General features: G+C 39.2%; 2 protein-coding genes across 3 annotated transcripts; one reads left to right on the forward strand and one right to left on the reverse strand.

The window, feature by feature from the left end:
* Positions 1 to 164: 164 nt before the first annotated feature.
* polr2g (RNA polymerase II subunit G) lies at positions 165 to 4,100 on the reverse strand. Of its 2 annotated transcripts, none has more exons than XM_074673869.1 (8): positions 3,941 to 4,100; positions 3,500 to 3,609; positions 2,862 to 3,021; positions 2,544 to 2,594; positions 2,387 to 2,452; positions 860 to 931; positions 662 to 695; positions 165 to 535 (listed from the first exon to the last, which is right to left on the reverse strand). In XM_074673869.1, exons 1-8 carry the CDS (start codon positions 4,034 to 4,036, stop codon positions 522 to 524), a joined length of 603 nt encoding a protein of 200 aa, XP_074529970.1. In that variant the 5' UTR covers positions 4,037 to 4,100; the 3' UTR covers positions 165 to 521. The 2 variants fall into 2 exon arrangements, with proteins under 2 accessions (XP_074529970.1, XP_074529971.1); XM_074673870.1 differs by lacking the exon at positions 3,941 to 4,100 and adding an exon at positions 3,781 to 3,902 and having other exon boundaries at positions 168 to 535.
* Positions 4,101 to 4,231: 131 nt separating this feature from the next.
* LOC141793303 (uncharacterized) lies at positions 4,232 to 7,760 on the forward strand. The gene is made up of 6 exons (XM_074673868.1): positions 4,232 to 4,333; positions 4,481 to 4,562; positions 4,669 to 4,827; positions 4,923 to 5,022; positions 5,655 to 5,785; positions 5,863 to 7,760. The coding sequence occupies exons 2-6, from the start codon at positions 4,509 to 4,511 to the stop codon at positions 6,151 to 6,153; spliced, it is 735 nt and encodes a 244-aa protein (XP_074529969.1). The 5' UTR covers positions 4,232 to 4,333; positions 4,481 to 4,508; the 3' UTR covers positions 6,154 to 7,760.
* Positions 7,761 to 19,131: the final 11,371 nt, after the last annotated feature.

Below are 19,131 nucleotides of genomic sequence, written 5' to 3' on the forward strand. Positions count from 1 at the left end.
CCCCTTTAAATCCTGTGAATAATACACCTGAACGTTTCTTGCGATACGCCATTAAATGCAAGAGGAAAACCTCTGAATCAACACCGAAAATGAGTATAGGTGACAAAGTGTGTCGTATTAAAATGAAAAAAGATGCATACATGTAAGAACAAGTAAAAATAGTTTATTGGAGCACAACGACAAAAAATAAACAAAAGCACTGTATAGCTGGAATGAAAATTCGAGTTGTAAAAGAAATGGAGTGAAAACTGATCGTGAGGAATAAATCTGCATCAAACACAATCTTGCTAGTAATTCTGCAAGAATTTGTCTGGCAACACATTTTTTTGCCAGCTTCAAAAAAAAAAATCTTCAAATGTTGGCTGTTTATTAAAACATTGAAACTAATAGGCTTCTCTTTGCTCCTGTCCCTGCACTGTAAATCAGTGTAATCAGTGTATTAAAAAGGACATCCATTTAAACAAAGAATCAACTCTGAGTGAACAAAACCGTCCATAGGAATGTTCTCCCGCTGGGGCATTTCAGCTCACAAGGCCTGTGAATATAGTAGAGAGCAAGTTTTATGAACATCAAAAAAAATATTTGTAAATCAGGTCGAACAATACAAGTTGTTTTTTCAACTGCATTGGGTTACCACAATAACTATAAATGCAGAACTCACCCAGATAATCATCCATGAGGGATCCAATGGCAAACTGAAAACAAAGAAAAAGTAATTTTAACACTGTGGTTTATAATACTGACACTTCTATCTGCCAATATGCAACATGGAATACAGTGAAATCTTTTCCTTGTTAATTTCACTTATAATCAGGTGAAATATTTCAACAAATCAAAATCAGCTGCAAAAAACACTTACAATGTCATTCTTGTCCACTCTTGTGCCCACAATTTTTAACCGAATTTCATCGTCTTGCTGAATCACAATGTCCTGAGAAAAAAAAACGAACATGAAACTTCAAATGAATGACTAAAATAGTGACAGAAGGGGGCAGTAGGACAGCACAGAGCTGGACTTCAACTACAAAACAATAAGCTGTTTGGCTGCTTAACTTGAAACATTTCTACTTTAGTACACTTGTTGCAACATATATTCTGAAAGGACCTCTTTCACAATACATGTAATTTTGCCCACAGCCAAATTTTTTGTTTATTGTGTGGTATTTGTAGTACACCCAGAGACTCCCAAGAATATACCTTTAGAAAATCCAAAAGTCATCCAGGTCCTGTACTGTGACCTATTTCATGATCATTGCCATAGGATCAGCATCATGCTGGTAAACCCAAATCTCAAAACCCAAATATGAAATAACCAGCCAACCATACATCTTATGGATTTCTCAGATCCCCTTTCCCTTACTATAGTTCCAGTCTACAAATTAAAATTGTCCAAGCCATTGCTATGCAAAAAGACACGAAGGCCATAAAACAGATAACATGTATATACAAGTACTAGAAACAGAAATTGACAGAAGTAATGTTTATGTATTGCTGTCATTGTAGATATATACAATCTGATTACAACAATCCTAAAATGCATCGGTTTTTACTTGTATCAATGGCTCATTATTATCTCATCACAAAGGCATGATATAGAGGCCCTTTGTGGCCGTTCAATATTAAAATGAATAACATTTCATGTGAAATGTTTGTTTTGAATCTAGCATTCAAATTCTCAAAGAAATCATACTTAAAGGATGAATTCTGAACAAATCTTTAAAGGTTCCTTGATATACAAGATATGTATCCTGATTCTACCACAGTAACCCAACCTGTTAATTGAACAACTTTACCTGTCTCAGAATTTGATGATTTTTTTCCCACTTTGAGAATATATGTGGCCAAATAATTTGTAAGTATTTTAGCTGTACAGCAACTGTAAGTTGGTCAGACACATCTCTAAAGAATTGAATTTGTTGGAAAAGATCATGAAAAAAACTTTTTTTTTCCAGTTAAAATTCAATAACTTCTTTCAATTGTAATACTTAGCTGTACATTTGATTTCAAAAGATGCACCAGACTTCAGTGAAGGTGATTTGACCCAATTTGATGATTTATTATTTATGTTTGAGTAAGTTTTGGGTTAAAGTGTGCACCCTGGATCACACCTATGGCAATGATCATAAAAAAGGTCACAGTACAGGCCCTGGATGACTTTTGGATTTTCTAAAGGTATATTCTTGGGAGTCTCTGGGTGTACTACAAATACCACACAATAAACAAAAAATTGGGCTGTGGGCAAAATTACATGTATTGTGAAAAAGGTCCTTTGCTCATCCATAAGTAATAGCTGTCAGTCAAGAGACAATCATTTGACGAAAAATGACTTGAATCCTTCTCTGTGTAAGCCTCCAATTAGCAAAACAAACCCAGCAAGCATTCTTACCTCATCAACTGTCTTGTAACAAGGAGGATTCGAATTGGGGTCAAACTCCATTTCTGAGGGGATGGACTGCAAAAAGACACAAATTGTGATTAGTTACCTCAAATGCATATCAAAGTTAAGCTCCTCAGTGAATACCCAAAGATGTTAGCTGACTCACGTGGCGAGAGATGAAGCACGACATGGGTCCAATTTCTGTGAACAACCCAACCTGCAAAAATCATTAGAAAACATTAATAAGGTGAATGTTATTTTTTTCAGTTATGAATCACTTCATTTTCAACAAACTGAAAAACATCACACACAGTAATGTGTTTGGAGACAGATGCAAATTATTTAGATGTGAATAGAACATGTCAAGCAATGTATTCTAAAACAATTTTATTATATAAACAGGAGCTTCATGGAGGGATTGTGTTGAAAGGCTTTGGAGAGGGACCACATAGTTATACATGTTCTGCACTGTATTGTCTCTCACCTTGTTAACCTGTGTAACTACAGCATCCACCACCTCCCCTTTGAATGGGCGGAACACAATAGCCTTGTACTTGACTGGATACAGGACAAACCCCCTTCCTGGCTGGATTACACCTGCCCCGATGTTGTCAATGGTTGTGACAGCAATCACAAAGCCATACCTTGAAAAAAAGACGAGACACAAATTTAATTTGTTTGCAAATCTTTTTAGCATGTAAATATAATCGAAGAAAAAAAACTAATAAATAAGAGCTATTAGACCAAAACAGTTATGATTATGTTGATGCCTCATCTATGGTCTCTATTCTGAATCATTGTACTATACAGAAATGAACAGCTGAATGCATTTTGTAAACAAGAAATTAGTGTAAAGAATACTAAATCAGCAAAATTATCTCACTTTTCAAAGTCTTTACACATTGGTTTTTAGATGATCTTTCTGCATTTTTAAAATTTGATTATCATTATTACTTGACTGTTCAACCCCAAGGAAGGAGACAGAAGAGCCCTTATAGAAACTCGACACATACAATGCTATATTGACTTGAGCTTACATTTTCAGCAGTTCCAACATATAGCTTGTACATTTAGCAGAAAAACCCCAAATCAACTTGACATTATTTGAATGCAGCCACTCACTTGCCAGTGCAGGTTCCCTCCACTTCTGTGAAAAGTTTCTGTTTCACGGTGTTAAGAAGATTGGGACCAAAGTATCTTGGGTGCAGCAAGATTTCATGCTCCAAAGAAATCTGTTGATATGGTAATACATGAATTAACGACAAAACAACAGCGCTTAACAACTCCACGACTTGATAGTTCATTTCAGCTTCATTAGCGATGCTAACCGACACATTACCGAACAACACATTCACACAATGCTATTAGCAGGGACAAATACTTCGAACAAGATTAATACTTACATGGTAAAACATTTTTTACGATCAAAAAGTTCTTTAACGTATTTATTCAAAAACAAAGGTCCTCGCTGAGAGGACGGGAGGAAAACCTGCCGCTCATACACAACCAACCAATACAAGTCATATCCGGAGGAATACGTCGAAGTAGACGACATTTACGTACCTGGGCTTTGTCTGTCAGGCAACACACACGCCACTGTTTTATTCTACTTTGATGTTTAGGCGACACGCGCACGGACACCCCCACAACCTGATGCATTTCATCTTTAAGTTACATGTTAATATTTTCATTTTCTTAAACTGTATAGAATATATCCATATGCGTTCCACGTCAATAATAAAAACAAAAGTATGTCTGCAGGCTGCAGTTAAATGCACGCAAAGCCTGACCCCTTGCGGTGAGGAGGAATAACAATCAACGAGTCCAGAGGGGCGTGCTAGACAGCAGGCGTGACCCAATACTGCACTGTGATTGGATGGTGTGACTACACTGTTGACATCTGAGTTATCAAAGCAGTTTAAGGAGCACTCCTGGCGAGAGGGGGCTGAAACCACGGTATTTGTTAAACACTGCACAGATAAAATTCACTTCCTCGTGTTTGTGACTTATGTCATGTAATTCAGTTAGGCAAGAATGACAGAGGACTAAGGGTTGGGGCTTTTTATAGTCGTTACTGCATTTGTCACTCTGAGTTTTCAACAGTAGGCTATCTGTGTACTTCCTGACTGGCATGGCAAGAAACCTCGTCTCGAAGTTGTTTCGCACACCTTTACTCACTCAAACTGTAAGTTTTTTCAGTTGACCCCTTTTTGTTATCTAACTACGTATTGGCTGAAGTTTTGCTTCATAATGATCCTCACAATGACCCGTGTGACTGTTCTGTCCTCCAGGTGTCTCTCCGGTCAGGCGTGTCCTGCACAGAGGCTGCAGTGGGGATCAGGCATTTCACCAGTGATCCCCCACCGGAGAAAATCAGTCGCTATCCCATCCCTTACAGGAAAGATCTTCCATATGATATTGTGGAGCTTATGGAAGAAGTTGAGTCGAAAGTAAGATGATCCTCATTGCATGAATCATTAAACTCCGGAGGAGCTTCCTTGATATTGTCGTCTTACTACCTGCCTAACTTCATGTTTTCTTACAGAGCGGATTCTTGCCTAATGTCTTCAAAGTCCTCTCCCACCGACCGGCAGAGTTCAGAGCCTTCTTCGGGTACTACAATGAACTTATGAACAAAGAAACAGGTGTGTTTGCACATTCAGAGAATGCTGGTTTCACAGGTGAAACCAGCATTCTCACATTAAGTCTTTATTTAGTAAGTTATTAACTTTACAAAAAGATACTCCGTAAAAACTTAACTATGGTCACTGGATTACTATAATCTGGCTAATCTTTACATAATTTTGAGAGAGAAAAAAACATCTGTAAATGTTTAGTTTTGGCTTGAAACTGAGCCAATGTGACCAAACTCAAACACAAAAAAACCTTCATATTTTTCTCAAAGCTAAGGCTTTGGTCCAATAGTGCTTATTTATTGTATTCAAAATTCAGATTTTTGATCCTCATTTGCATGAGACTATTTCAGGGGTTCCAGTATTGTGGTCACTTTAATAGTCAAAGTAACTTTTCCTTTGTCATCCTTGGAGTTTGTGTCAAAATGTGACCATTTTGCCAAGTTCCCAATGAGCTGAAACATCTTGTTGATGTTGAAAACTTCACACAAATCTTGTCAAGGGTAATATCTGCTTATAAAGATCAGTGAGCAACATTATAGTGCGGTAAAGCTACAGCTAGGCAAGAGGACATGTTTGTGTTATTTTATAGTGTTGTGAATGTGTACTTTTACTTGTGTAAATGACTCTTTCTTGCCTCTTAGGCAGATTAACTAAGGCAGATCGAGAGTTGATCGTAGTAGCGACCAGTATCCACAACAAGTGTCTTTATTGTGTGGTGTCCCACAGTGCACTGCACCGCATCTACTCAAAGAAACCCACTCTATCTGATCAGGTAACATCCTTATTCACATAGTTGAGTTAGTCACATTTTCCACATACTCAACTAGTTTCTGTCCCATTCCTTCTCAGGTTGTTGTTAATTACAAGATTGCAGATCTGTCTCCTCGGGAGCGTGCCATGCTGGACTTTGCAATGGCTGTGTGCCGCTGCGATACCATCACTGATCAGCATTTCAAATCTTTGGAGGAGGTGGGCTTTGATCGTGAGGATGCCTGGGACATCGCTGCCATTGCTGCTTTCTTTGCTTTGTCCAATCGGCTTGCACACCTCACAGACATGAGGCCAAACTTAGAGTTTCATAACATGGGCAGAGTGCCACGTGACAAGAGCAAGGACAGTGGAGAGATGAAAAAGGAGTAATTTTTAAAACTTTAAACAGAGATCAGAGGCCATGTGTGTAGATCCTGTTTTTTTTCTCTGGTCTGCTATTACAATGTGAACAGATGTCTTTAAATTTCTCTCAGATTGAATGCACTTCAGATACAGTGGTAAGAGATGAAAAATCTGGAATCATTTTGTTTGTCAAATCTAAGGTAAAAGCAGAAGATTGTATGCATGAGTGTACTTATAAATTAGATTTTTTGCACAATTAAAGCAGTCAAGTTTGCACACGGGCCCTTTTTTAAAAAGTTTCCAAAGCTTTTCTCAGAATCCTGTGCAAGTAACTACACTACATATACTTTTCATTTCAGATGATGAAGATGCAGGACAGAAAGTCAGAGTCTGTTGTAAGGATAGGCATTGTCAGATAAGTCTGCATAATTAACAATGTTGTCTAACAGTACTTATCCGGTTTGCTTTTTACCTTGTCATTGTGGCCACTGGGTTGTCTCTGTGTTCCTTTATAGGAGAGTTGTTTATGGAAAACAATATACCTTAAAAAGCTGGTAGGTTTTTTCATTATGTGGTGGGAAAGTCAGTCTTTTGCTGCTAAAAAGCTAAAACATTTACTGACACAAGTAAAAACAGCTGCTTAACTACATCAACTTCATCTTTTTGTAACAGATTCTTTGAAAATACTTACCTGAAATTCTTCACATTACAATTTTTCTTTGCCTCTCGGGATCATCTTTGTCTGTCTTGATAATGATTAACATGTTACACTTAAAAAAAAAAAAAAAAGATTTTTTTTTTGGCAGGGCTGCTTTGTTGAAAATCACTTTGTGGTGTTGACTGCTGAGTGGGGCCACCAGATGGCGCCACATCCTTTCATTATGTAGAGGTGTTAAATAACTGTTTTAAACTGAAAAGAAATAAAAAAGGAATGTAACAACTGTGATCTTTTACTCAGTTGGAGCTGCACATCAGCAATTAGCCAATGTAACAAAGAATACTGTAAAAGGATTTTTTTTTTCAATAATGAGCCGGGCTTTTTTCATAACGCTCACAGGAGACATTCAAAACTGATCTATAGTCTGTACCATAGATATTTTTATTTTTTACATTTAGATATATCTGGCAACCTATTTTTCTCCCTGTGCTGTCTTTTAAACACTTTTATCTAAGACTGATACATGACAAAACTGACTCCAAGCAGCACCAGAGGATTTACTTTCTTAGGCATGTGTGAGTAACAGGAAAGTTAGAAACAGAGTGGTGCTGTGACATCAAAACTGGGTTGTGTACAAAGCTCTGAATGATAGATTTCAGCTTGAGGGATCCTCTGACAGAACTGCACACCTTGTTGTCCTGTGTGAAAATGAATCCACTGTAAGGTCGGTTCCTCCCAGTTTGTCCTGTCCTGCTCTGTCCTCAAGGCACTGATTAAGTGTCAAATGTCTCAGGATCTGCTCGAACACTATTACTGCCCCTCATTAATTACTAACCCTTTTGACCCCCATGCTCCCTGTCAGTATTAAAAGGAGACAACAGACTCCAGAAAAAAGACCCCTTTATGGTCTGTGTCATCATTCAAGTGGCGCCATCTCAAATCTTCAGGTCAGAAAAAATATCAAAGTATGTTTTTGAATCCATGTCATGATTTATTGAGAAGCATGAAAAAAAAGATTAATGGCTTTCAGGTGAGTGCTCTCAATTTATTTTAGTAGCCCATTGGTGCATTGATGGGCAAATCAATATGATTTTATTCCTGGGAAAGCTTGGTGCAGTGTCTTTATTCTCCAGAGACAGATAAAACAAGTCACAATACCCACGTCAGAGAGCAGGAGGGAAAAGGGAGAGCAGGTGGGAGGAGTGGTGACGCAGGCCAAAAGATTAGTGCGGGAGTGTACATCTAATGTGCAGATCAATACATTTAAGACGATCCTTGCCATCAGTGGGTCTTGAAATGTATGGGTATTCCTTCAAACGGTGCCAGAGCTCTTTTAAGTTCATACTTGCGTCAGAATAAAAACTCAAAACCCTCTGAAGCAAAGAGCCAAAGAACCACAAAAAAACCCTAAAATTGCCCTCTCTCAATAAGATGAATTCACAGTGCTCTAAAAATTCAAAATCTCACAATCCCTCTGAGGAGCAGTATCCTAAAAGAAGTCTTCAAAATATTGCAAGCAGCATTAAAATGTGCATTATTTAAAGTGTGATCCACCTGTTTCACTTCAGTGTGACACAACTTTGAGAGTTAAACATTCTTTCACACTCACTGAGAAAGGGGAGCAGAGTAGGTCAAATGCATAGAGGACAAGAAGACTTATGGGATGCTCTTACCCATACTGCCTCTTCAGCTATTCTTCTTACTTTTATGGTGAAAAAGAAGCTGCTTTCGCATTTTACTTACAGCCACATTTTATCCAAAGTCACTGTTAAACCTCACACCAGACTTTCAGCAGTGCATGTTAACTTGGGAAAGCACGAGTGGAAGAGTTAGTGAGGTAGCAATCAAGATATAAATCAACATCTCTCACAGTTTTTATTCACTGTTCAACAGAAAATCCCAGGCAGAAAAAAAAGATAATCCAAATCATTCGCTCCATTAGAAAAAGTGTCTGCAGCAGAGAAATACAGTCGTGCTTGTCTTAATCACTTTTGAGGAAACATCTATATTTTATAAAATATATTAAAATCTTCAATTTGCACTGCAATTCACTATCTACCTGCAGGTACAGTATGCATATTTACAACATATTCATTTAAATCAAAATTTGAGCTGGAGCTCATGATCACATGATTTTTAAAAAATGTACACAGGAAAATTAATTCAGTGGATTATAACTAATGTGATACCATGAATAAAACTAAAAAAACAGATAAATATAAATGTAGTGACTGTAACAAACTGATTATATCACATGTTCTATTTTAGGACGGCTATTCCCTTCTACCAAGGCGCTCTATTTGCACAGGAGGATGCTCTCACACTGTGACTCATTGAGGAGCATACAGACAGTCATAATGCCTGAATTCTAACCAGGCAAGCACATATGGGACACTTTCAAATGAGCAGATACAAGGCCGAGACTGTTATCATCCATGTAAAAGTGTTCATGCATGTGCGCAAATTCTGCATATGTTACATACTGCCGTGTTAATATGTGTATACTGTCATTTAATCACTCTGCAGCAAAGGGCAAGTCTGTGCTGCAGCTGAGGTCATTTGCATTAATTCGGTTTGATTGAGTTTCACATGTAGAACAGGGACCACTTTTCCTTTTTCTGCAAGTCTGGTCCCTGAAGGCTCTACATAACAGCAACAACATATGCAGCCAGCCTCTCAGGTGTAAGTTTTCATGCTGCACCATCACTTTGAAAACTGGTTGTGCCAATGATAAACACACATGAATGTAACACAGTACATGCTGGGGACTTGTATCTCTTGATGAGTTTTAGAAGTACCAATGCTGTACCAATAGAGGTAATATCAGTGGTTCTTGAAATGTTTTGCTGTTGGGAGAAATTTCTACATAAGCTTTCTTACAAATGGTTTGGTATTACTTCCTACAGACTGGTTGCAAAACCCTGAAAACCCTGAAACTCCTTGGTCAGAGCTCTCAGGGAATTTTCCTCTTTACACATGACTAGGCCCTTGTGGGAGAATTGAACCCTGTACCAATTTTCTGCAAAGGCAATGGTCCTAGTCACCGCTGTCATCTTCCTGTGCTCACTTGGTAATTTGGCAGCATGGTCTTGGATGCTAAAAGGCAGCAACTAAAAAGTTCTTTTTCTTCACAGGATCTGCACCCAGACCCAGTGCCAGGTGGGGGGTTGTCCTAATCACCACTGTCGAGGCCGCCTTGAGGGTTGTCATGTATTAGCTTGTTTACATTCACGTGGGTCATGGTAATCCAAAAGTTAGACTCAATTTAGTCTACTGGCTATGTCAATTGAAAACCACTGTTAATGTCAAAGGTCCTGTATTGTGCAAAAATCACTTTAGTCTTTTGGTGAAATTTGTGGGTCTTTGGCTTTCCACAAAATGTGATATGTAATGACTAAACCTATATTTAGTAGTGCTTGTGAATGTAAAATCCTGACCTAAAACAAGCTGTTTGGATTTTGGGGATTTCCCGACGTCAGCAATTCCCCTTTTTGACCAATCAGGAGCAAGTCTGACCTGATTGGTCCACTGGAGTAGATAACCCCAAACCCCCTTCCTGTCCACTCCTCTCCCCGCTGCTGGTGAGGAGAATACCGAAGTTGAAGAGCCACCACTGCTCTGTTTTTGGCTGTAAACGGCCACATAGTTCCATCATGCACAAGCTTCCCATCTCGGAGGAAGACAAGACAAAGTGGCCAGAGTTCAATTATCAGGGAAATGTGCCAGCTACACTCAGTGAAACTGTGCATGTGTGTGCTAGTCACTTCATGGCCTACTGCTTTTCCAACTTCGGACAGTACAACAGAGGGCTAGCGAATAGACTGGTCCTGACCAACCATCTGCCAATAAACCTCGGACTCTGGAAATGTGAGTATTTTAGATGCTGTGTGCTGTGGAGCAGATGTAAGAGCTTTTCCTCAGTGTCCCCCCTTTCTCTGTGTAAGCTTCAGGATGCTAACTGTAGCTATGGTTAGCCTATTGTTTTAGCCTGTAATGTTACGGTAAAAAAGCGTTGCTATTTTCTAAACATTGTGTACTCGGAGCTTGGTAGTCATGGTTGCATGGCACCACTCAGTGATGCAGAAGAGCAGGGCGGTATCAGCGGCGGCTCATTTACATATGAGGGTCACGCCCACTAAATCAGACCGTTCTGACCAGAGGGGCTATGAGAGTCTGGAAGCAATTCTTCTGTGCTTGATTTATTGGCTTTTTGGACCAAAACATGTTACTACCATTTCATGAAGACATCAATGATCCATATTAAACTGCAGAAAAGGAGCATTATATGGGACCTCTAAAGTTGAGCATCCTGCTGCTAGGTGCCAGTGCTAGCTACAACACTAACATCCTTCACAGAAGCTTCCTGTGGAGAATCATTTATTTTCCAGTTATTTTTTGGACTTCAAAAAGGTGGTGGATATTCATGGTAGACCAGCCGTGGAGCACCACGTAAACTGCCTGCACACGGCTGGAGCCCCTTTGAGTATTTTCCTTTTATCATTTTGAATCAACAGTTTGGTAATTTGAATAGCATGGTTTCCGTGGAGCAGCCTCAGAACATTTGATGTATCAAGTTTAACCATTTCCACACTTTTCCACGGCACCATGCCACCTAAGGGCAGTGACCTACTCAAGTAAACCTTTTTGATAGTAAATTAAAATAACTTTAGAGCACTGGTTCACACTCCTGTGGGTGATCAGGTACTCAAATCTTTGCAGTGGTTGGATCACATTCTATGAACAGACACACTGAGGACAGGATCCTCATAGGTTACAATGTCAATGCCATTGGATGGATTTTCTGTCTCTGATGTGTTTTTCACAACATGATGGCAATTCAACAAAACAGCCTCATGTTTCGTTTTTATGTGGCAGTAAAGAAAAATATCTATGGTAATCTCTTCAGTAGTTGCTGGAATATTTTATGCTGAAGCTGGTGGCTTAAGTGTCATGATTCCTTCTTGGGTTGTTAGATTGTGCCTTAAAATTGGCAAAATGCCTAATATCTGCATCCCTGTCACTAATCCAACATACTTCTTCACATGAATGTGTTTCTAGTTGAGCAGGAAGAGTGATATAACATCGGTACAACAGAGAAGTAACATTTTAAATGTGTTTTTATAATGAAAGAATTCATAGATCTGCCATGGTAGCTGTCACACACTTCATCATGATGATTAAAGTAACTCTGACGCATGGAGGAATGTGTGGCAGCAGTCATGAGACCTTTAAATAGCAGTCATAAAAACAGAACAAAGATCCTTGACATGTGCCGATGGAAATGGTAAACTCAGGACTGAGATTAAGATTGCTATGACAGACATTTTCCACCTGAAGCTGCTCTTTCACACCTGCTGGTTTGGCCTCAGAGCTAAACTTCACCTCCTGCTTCCTCCTGCTCTGCAAACACACAGGCAAGCACTGATACACTCCATCTCCACGTGGCCAAGCCTCTTTCATGACCCCTCAATCAACCAGTTTGAGAAGTGTTTCAGATTAGTTCTAGACTGATAATCCAAATGCACACTCACTCAGATTACTTTATGCCTGGGGATTACGGGCTGTGCATCATCTCATATTTGCTGCTGTAAGAGAGAGACTGTTTCAGTTTGTTTGTGTATCCTCGCTTGTTTTCCAGTCGGAATCTGTACGATATTTATACATGAGCATGTTTGCGATCCGGATTTATGCCTGTTTTTGGTAGGGTTAATCCCATTCCTCGCTGTTTCTTTCTTTTTATACAGAACATTTTTATTTCACAATAAAAGAGATGTTCCCTCCCTCTCAAAGAAAGCATAAAGAGTGTGACCTGCAGTCTGTCCGCTGAGCCCCTGAGCACACTGAAACTAATGGCTTGCTCATTAGATGGAAGATAGTTTTAATCGTACGAATGTGATTGGTTTGGCATCATTTCCAGCTTGAAGATGAGGAGCTTTATTCTGCTGTTTTTTCCTGTTTTCACAGTGTTTAGGTATTGGATTACCCCTCAGTCTAAGTTTTAACACTCTTTACTATTTTAGAAGTCTGCTCTCTCTATGGCTGTCCTTGAAACTTGGCGAGATCATCACTTGGCAGACTCTATAGTACATATTTGCAAATGATGTGCTCATTTGTGTTTGTGTGCAATGAATATGAATGTCATTTGACTCATTTATTGCTGCCATATCTCTTCAGGGGGATTTACACATCTCACATATAAAACCCACATTTTGATTCCAGCCTGCAGACAGATCCAAGGGCGCAGTCATCCAGACCTCTGGCCCACAGAGAGGGAAAAGCTCTTTGCTCCACCAAGAAAACAATGAGGGAAGTAAGAGAAGACGCGACTGATGGATGGCAGGACTCCCTGTCCAGCCAGCCCCAGTGCTGCTCTCTAATTTGGCCGTGTGTCACATTAGCATTCAGGCTGTTTCTTTATTCCATCCGCTGAAATGAATCACATCTTATTACAGTAATGAAAGTGCCACGACAGAATTGATTAAAAATGCGGTAATGAAACAGTGAAACGGAACAGCGCTCAGGAAGGACAGGAAAAATGAAAAACAATAAATGAATTAGGAAAGAGAAGAAAGAATTATAGCCTATCAAACAGGCAAAATGAGTGACAAAAGTTACAAATACAGGATCTAAACTTAGAGTTCAACTGGACAGCTTGTAAGCATCTCATGGAAAGAAGAAATCTTTGAATAAGATCATCATCGTACCATATTTAAAGTGACAGTACTGACTTTTTTTGATGTGAGCATGCTGAGATTTCCTTATTAGCACTGAAAAGAAATTAGTTCAACACAGGTTTCTCAGGTATTTTTTTCAAAAAGTCTACTCAAGTCTTACTCAAGCTCTTTTCTCGTTGGAGCTGTAAACAAAAAGTAAGGGAGGAATTAAAACTTTACCTCAGGAGATAATGACTTGGGAGTCCTCCAAATAAAAGACAAAGTCATTTGTAACTGCCAATTTGAGAGGACACAAAAGGAGCATTTTCTGAGCTTGGGCCACATCAAATCCCACGGACTTGATTTTATGATCTGATGAAGCAACAGAGAGGCTTTGACAATTAAAGTTTAGACACCTGATGAGACTCAATGTTAAGAGATCATGAAAAAAGTTCTTGCTTTTGAAGAAAAGCAAATCTTAATTTCATCTTGAGCATCTGATTTCATACATACATACATACATACACACACACACACACACACACACACACACACACACACACACACACACTCACACACACACACACACACACACACACACACACACACACACACACACACACACACACATATATATATATATATATATATATATATATATATATATATATATATATATATATATATATATATATATATATATATATATATCAGCAACTGAAAACAAATCAAAAGTCAAAATGTCATCTGACATTGCAACTTGACACCTTAAAAACTTCTTAACAAAGTTTATAGGAATGCTAATAACTGTCTGGCACAGTGAAGTGGTTATCAAATTTGTGGGTTCACTTGAAATATGACTTAATGACTGTATTTTTGCTTTCTATTTCCTTTCACTTCCTTAATAATCAGGGGGGAAACTGCAACATCTTTTAGGATTATTCAGGTTTAAATGACTCACAAACTGAAACACACATCACATCAAAGTGGGTCACCAGAAAGACCAAGCAACAGGTATCAAACTCACACCTCTAACATGGCTGTTAAAAAAAAAGAAAAAAAGAAAAGTAAGAACTTAAAAATTAAACCTGGTCACAGTTTCAAGGTGGATGTTTGAGTGATGATGGGAAACTGTTTGTACCTGAGAGTGTCAGGAAAACTTGAGAGACAAGTAGAGGAAAGGCGGTCATCTGGTGTGGCAGCCGCATCCAGCAGGGTTGTCTCCCAACTGGAACCCAGAGAAAATGTGTAAAGGGAGGGGCATAAAACTCCCCCACATGAGGTTAACATACATCTGGCTGGAAGCTTCATTTTTCCTCTGATAATTATTGCTGAGCCAGCAGTTCAGTGGGCTGAAGTTGGTTTCATATTGGGTATAATAATAAGCTTCAGCTTCAACCCATCACTTTTTATTATTATTATTTTTTATTTATTTTTTATAGATTTCATTACTTCCTGGCCTTTTCTTGATGCACCCTTTTGCCCCATTGACCTTTTTGCTTTGGGTTTCATCATCTGCCTCCACATGACCATCAAAACTATTGAAAAAGGAAAGTGTCTCTGTTTTGCCTCATAACTTTTGATTCCCTGTGAGGGCATACATCGGCCACACGCTGAGCTCAGCAGTCTGACGGTTTGACACTCTGAGGATGCAATATGGTGTTGCTCAAGCTCCCGCCGTGCACAGTGAGTGTGAATGTGTTGATGATGCACATGCATGCTTGAGTGTGAAGCTTGAAATGTTTATGTGAGGTTTCTACACACCTTGTACTTACATCATCAGAGCTTCCTGCTGCAAGGCTGACACACAACAACAACAACAGACGCAACAACAACAGACGAAACAACACCGAAAACAAACACAGCAGCATCAGCACTTGTTCACATGTTGTCATTACATCAAGTCTCTTGACTGCCGATGTCTTTCTGAATATTTAGACTGGTTGAAAATTAGCTGTGGAGTCTGGCAGCAGTTCTGTTTTTCTTCACAGGAGGGATACCAGGCACTGTTGATGAGACTGCATCTATTTGTTCCAAAAGGTCCTTACCCCTGGAAATGTGATCTAAATTTTGATATTTCATATTTAAAAATAAAAAATACAAAGAAGAGCAAAAATTCCCTCAAAATGACAGAGAAAATGTTTGCACTGTTTGATTTTGTAAAGAGTTTTCAAACAGTTTCTTTTAATTCTACAATGTCTATGATGTAGCCAGGCGCCGCCCTGTTGGCTATGCCTGCCTTTTGCAGCAGCTCTCTCTTCTTTGTCCGTTTCTTGTAATTTTTTTTGTCTCTTTTTTGTAATCTTTGTATTTGGAGTGGATCATTACCTTGTATGGCTCATTTGTTGGTCATGGACACCAAACTTACTGATTAGATTCATCTTGTCTTCTGAGAATCTTTACTCTTCTAGTGTTCTTTTTAAAGACAAAAAAGGTATTTTTTTACCTTGACATGTTTCGACGTGCAACCTGCCGTCTTCTTCAGAAGCTGTCATCCAGAAAGCTGTGTGGTGTCTTTTTGTCAGCTGTTTCCGGTAGTAGCTGGCGGGACATATTGATCACGTGGTCTGTCCCGCCAACTACGTTGCACGTCAAAACATGTCAAGGTAAAAAAATGTCTTTTTTGTCTTTAAAAAGAACACTAGAAGAGTATGGACACAAAACTTTTTGTGGCTTCAGTGATTTTTTTTACTACTTTTTCTCCTGTGTTGGTCTGGAGATCCTACATGTAACCATATCTGCATTGTTTACATGTGAACTCAGCTGTTAGCAGCCTGTAGCATGTCAATGCTAACTGGTGTAAGACCTGATGTCTCCCCACAAGGTGAGGAGAAGGAGGTGAGGACGACGTGCTGGTTCTCAGGTGTGAGCTAAGAAATGACGACATGGACCTGTCCTTCCATCCATTGTTATTGGGAACGTAAGATCTATCTCCAATAAGATGGATGAGCTAGCTGTGCTAACCCAGCAACAGAGGGAATACCAGAGGGCAGAGTAGCATCATGCTATTCACAGACATGGTTAACAGAGCTAACACCAGACACCAACGCCACAATCGAAGAGCTTCACCTGCTGTGAGCAGACAGGATCCAGGAGACAGAGATGGAGCATGACTGAAGAAGCTCAGTCCTGGACCCTGTGGAGGTGGAGGCTGGCTGAACTGAAGAATGATGGACAAGCTGTCATCATCTGTTTTCTTATGGACCTTTTTGCACATTCTATACACTTTCTTACTTTTTTTCTTGATTGTTGCTGTGACTTCAATTTCGTTGTACTTGTTACAATGACAATAAAGTTCTATTCTATTCTATTCTATTCTATTCTATTCTATTCTATTCATGCACCCTTTAACCCTTACAACCTTTGGGACTTACTTAACCCAAGCAAATATCACTCTTTACACGATATGATGACTCAAAACACTCTGTTCGACAGATCAGACAGAAAAATAACAGTTCTTGCTGTAATGTGATGTTTGTGTGCATTTGAATGTTAACAATGTGTTCCAGTCCTGTGTTTCTTGTGTCTCCACCTTGTCACCACTGCTGTGCTCTGCTCCCTGATGAAATTCTCACATAATGTCTCAGAGGAATACGGGGGAGAACAGATTTCTAATTAAACTGTGTGTAATGTGATGAGTGACTGATGTGTATACCCCCCAAATGCTGCATAATTACAAAGTTAGAGGTGATGTGAAACATCTGGCTTCTCCCTCATGACAAAAAACCCCCCACTATTAGTGGGTTTGCAACAATCAGTTCAAAATTAAAGTAGTGCATTCTTTTACAACCCTAAACATTTATCTGAATTTCACTGTGATGCCTTAGCAACCATTTGTTTTCTCAGAGCAGATATTTCTGAAGGCAGAGTTACAAAATGTGGATTAATTATGAATAGATAAATCTATCATGATACTTACCGTAAAACTTGGACTATAGATCCCATCTATACATAATACTGAGGTCAGAATCATTTTGTCTGTCCTGACTTTGTGGTGTGACATTATATATAGATATAACTGACTACATTGTGGTGATGCTGGAAGGCCAAGGTGCTCTGCTAGACGACATCAGGAAACGCTAACAGTGGTCACTCAACACATTGGATCTGCAATATCTTGCCAACATTTTTTTTTTCATTCTGAGACACAAGAGCCTGACAAACTTGTCCTCTATCTTCTCTATTTTCATCCAGCCTGATCTGCATCTGCATGTGTGCTTGCTTACTGTGGGCGACTAAAGAGCCGCATGTAAAGCACAACGAATGGAGGCAAATTTTAGATCACGTGTGCTGTGGGTGTGGGGGGATGCACTACAGATCATGAAGGGGCACGAACATGATGGAGCTTTAGATAGATGATAATACTGGGAAGAGCACCTCTCTGAATTTTAACTAGTTTAGCTCACCATTGTTTAAAGTGATGCTGACTTTTGGATGGAAAAAAAAAGTCTTTACCAAATTCTGTGTTAAGGAATTGTTGAGTTTTTGGTGTTGTCTTTCCTTGTGTCAGGGTTTGCTTGTGCGCAGTGCAGCTGGTCGGTTCCGTATTCCTTGTGTGTTCATGCACTCTCTTGCCAGATGCTCCTCTGACATAATGTGGTGAACGGGAATCCATAGAGGACTGAAAAACAAATAGGCGACACAGATGCATTGGCAGCTGAGCTCGCACATTCTGCACATACACTGTACACAGTTCAAAACGTGTTTTTAACCCCTCCATAATCACCAATATCACACCAGGATTCTATTTCCCTCCTTTATTGGCTCCTTTAGTGCTCACAGCACCTCTCACTACATTATCCTAAGCTTTAAAAATCCTCCCAGATGTAATCTAAGTGTGTCACTTCTTCTGTACTGATACACAGCAGATTGTATCAAGTCCTAAAAACCCAACATTCTGTAACCCTAAGGCATGTAGAGGCTCATCTTACAATAAAACTTCAGCATGGAACTTTTCTTTATCATGTTTCGAATCATCTCCATTAATCCTATTAAAAAATACTTATTTCAGTGTTTATCTGACTTTCACACTCACTTGCAGTTTTTATGTGCATACATAGAAAAATGAGACTCCAAACCTTGAAAATATGTTTTATTTTTGGTGGGAAAAAAAAACTGGTAGCCTCGGTGATGAGATTCACAAATTGCATTTTTAGTGATTGGACTCTAGTTTATGATTCCTCCAGGTTGACACTTTTTTTTTTTTTGTTAATGTCAAATATCAGAGTTAAAAGAGAGATTTAACTTGGATTCAAAACACCTTGAGAGCTGTATACACACACACACACACACACACACACACACACACACACACACACACACACACACACACACACACACACACACACACACACACACACACACACACACACACACACACACACAAATGTACATCATGTAACATATGGACTGTCAGGGATCCCTCTTAATCACCAACTTGCTGTCTCAACCCTAACCTCTAATCTAGCTTTATGGCTGGGATTCTCTGTTTATCCTCAGTTATGTAATGGTCTTTATGTGTTGACGGATGCTACCCTTAAGTCTTCCTTTCCTTCTTTCCTCTTAATCAAACCATCAATACAGTACACAGTTTGTTCCACAAAATAATTCCTTTCCACAGGGACAAGTTGTTGGTCCTACATTGAAGTTAATCAAATAGATGAAAAACAAAGTGAATCACCAGGCCAAACTGTG

The sequence above is a fragment of the Halichoeres trimaculatus genome, unplaced genomic scaffold (genome assembly GCF_033239565.1).
Source record: "Halichoeres trimaculatus isolate MK-OKI-2021-1 unplaced genomic scaffold, fHalTri1.1 fHalTri1_scaffold_7, whole genome shotgun sequence".
NCBI lineage: Eukaryota > Metazoa > Chordata > Actinopteri > Labriformes > Labridae > Halichoeres > Halichoeres trimaculatus.

Bases quoted from the DNA above. Each gene is read 5' to 3' on its own strand.
- polr2g (XM_074673869.1), bottom strand. From the start codon at position 4,036: ATGCATCAGGTTGTGGGGGTGTCCGTGCGCGTGTCGCCTAAACATCAA. The intron at 2,595-2,861 runs GTGAGAGACAAT...TGATTTTTGCAG, and splicing joins TAGTTACACAGGTTAACAAG to GTTGGGTTGTTCACAGAAAT. The intron at 932-2,386 runs GTAAGAATGCTT...TTTTTTTCTCAG, and splicing joins GTTACAAGACAGTTGATGAG to GACATTGTGATTCAGCAAGA.
- LOC141793303 (XM_074673868.1), top strand. From the start codon at position 4,509: ATGGCAAGAAACCTCGTCTCGAAGTTGTTTCGCACACCTTTACTCACT. The intron at 4,563-4,668 runs GTAAGTTTTTTC...TCTGTCCTCCAG, and splicing joins CACCTTTACTCACTCAAACT to GTGTCTCTCCGGTCAGGCGT. The intron at 5,786-5,862 runs GTAACATCCTTA...ATTCCTTCTCAG, and splicing joins AACCCACTCTATCTGATCAG to GTTGTTGTTAATTACAAGAT.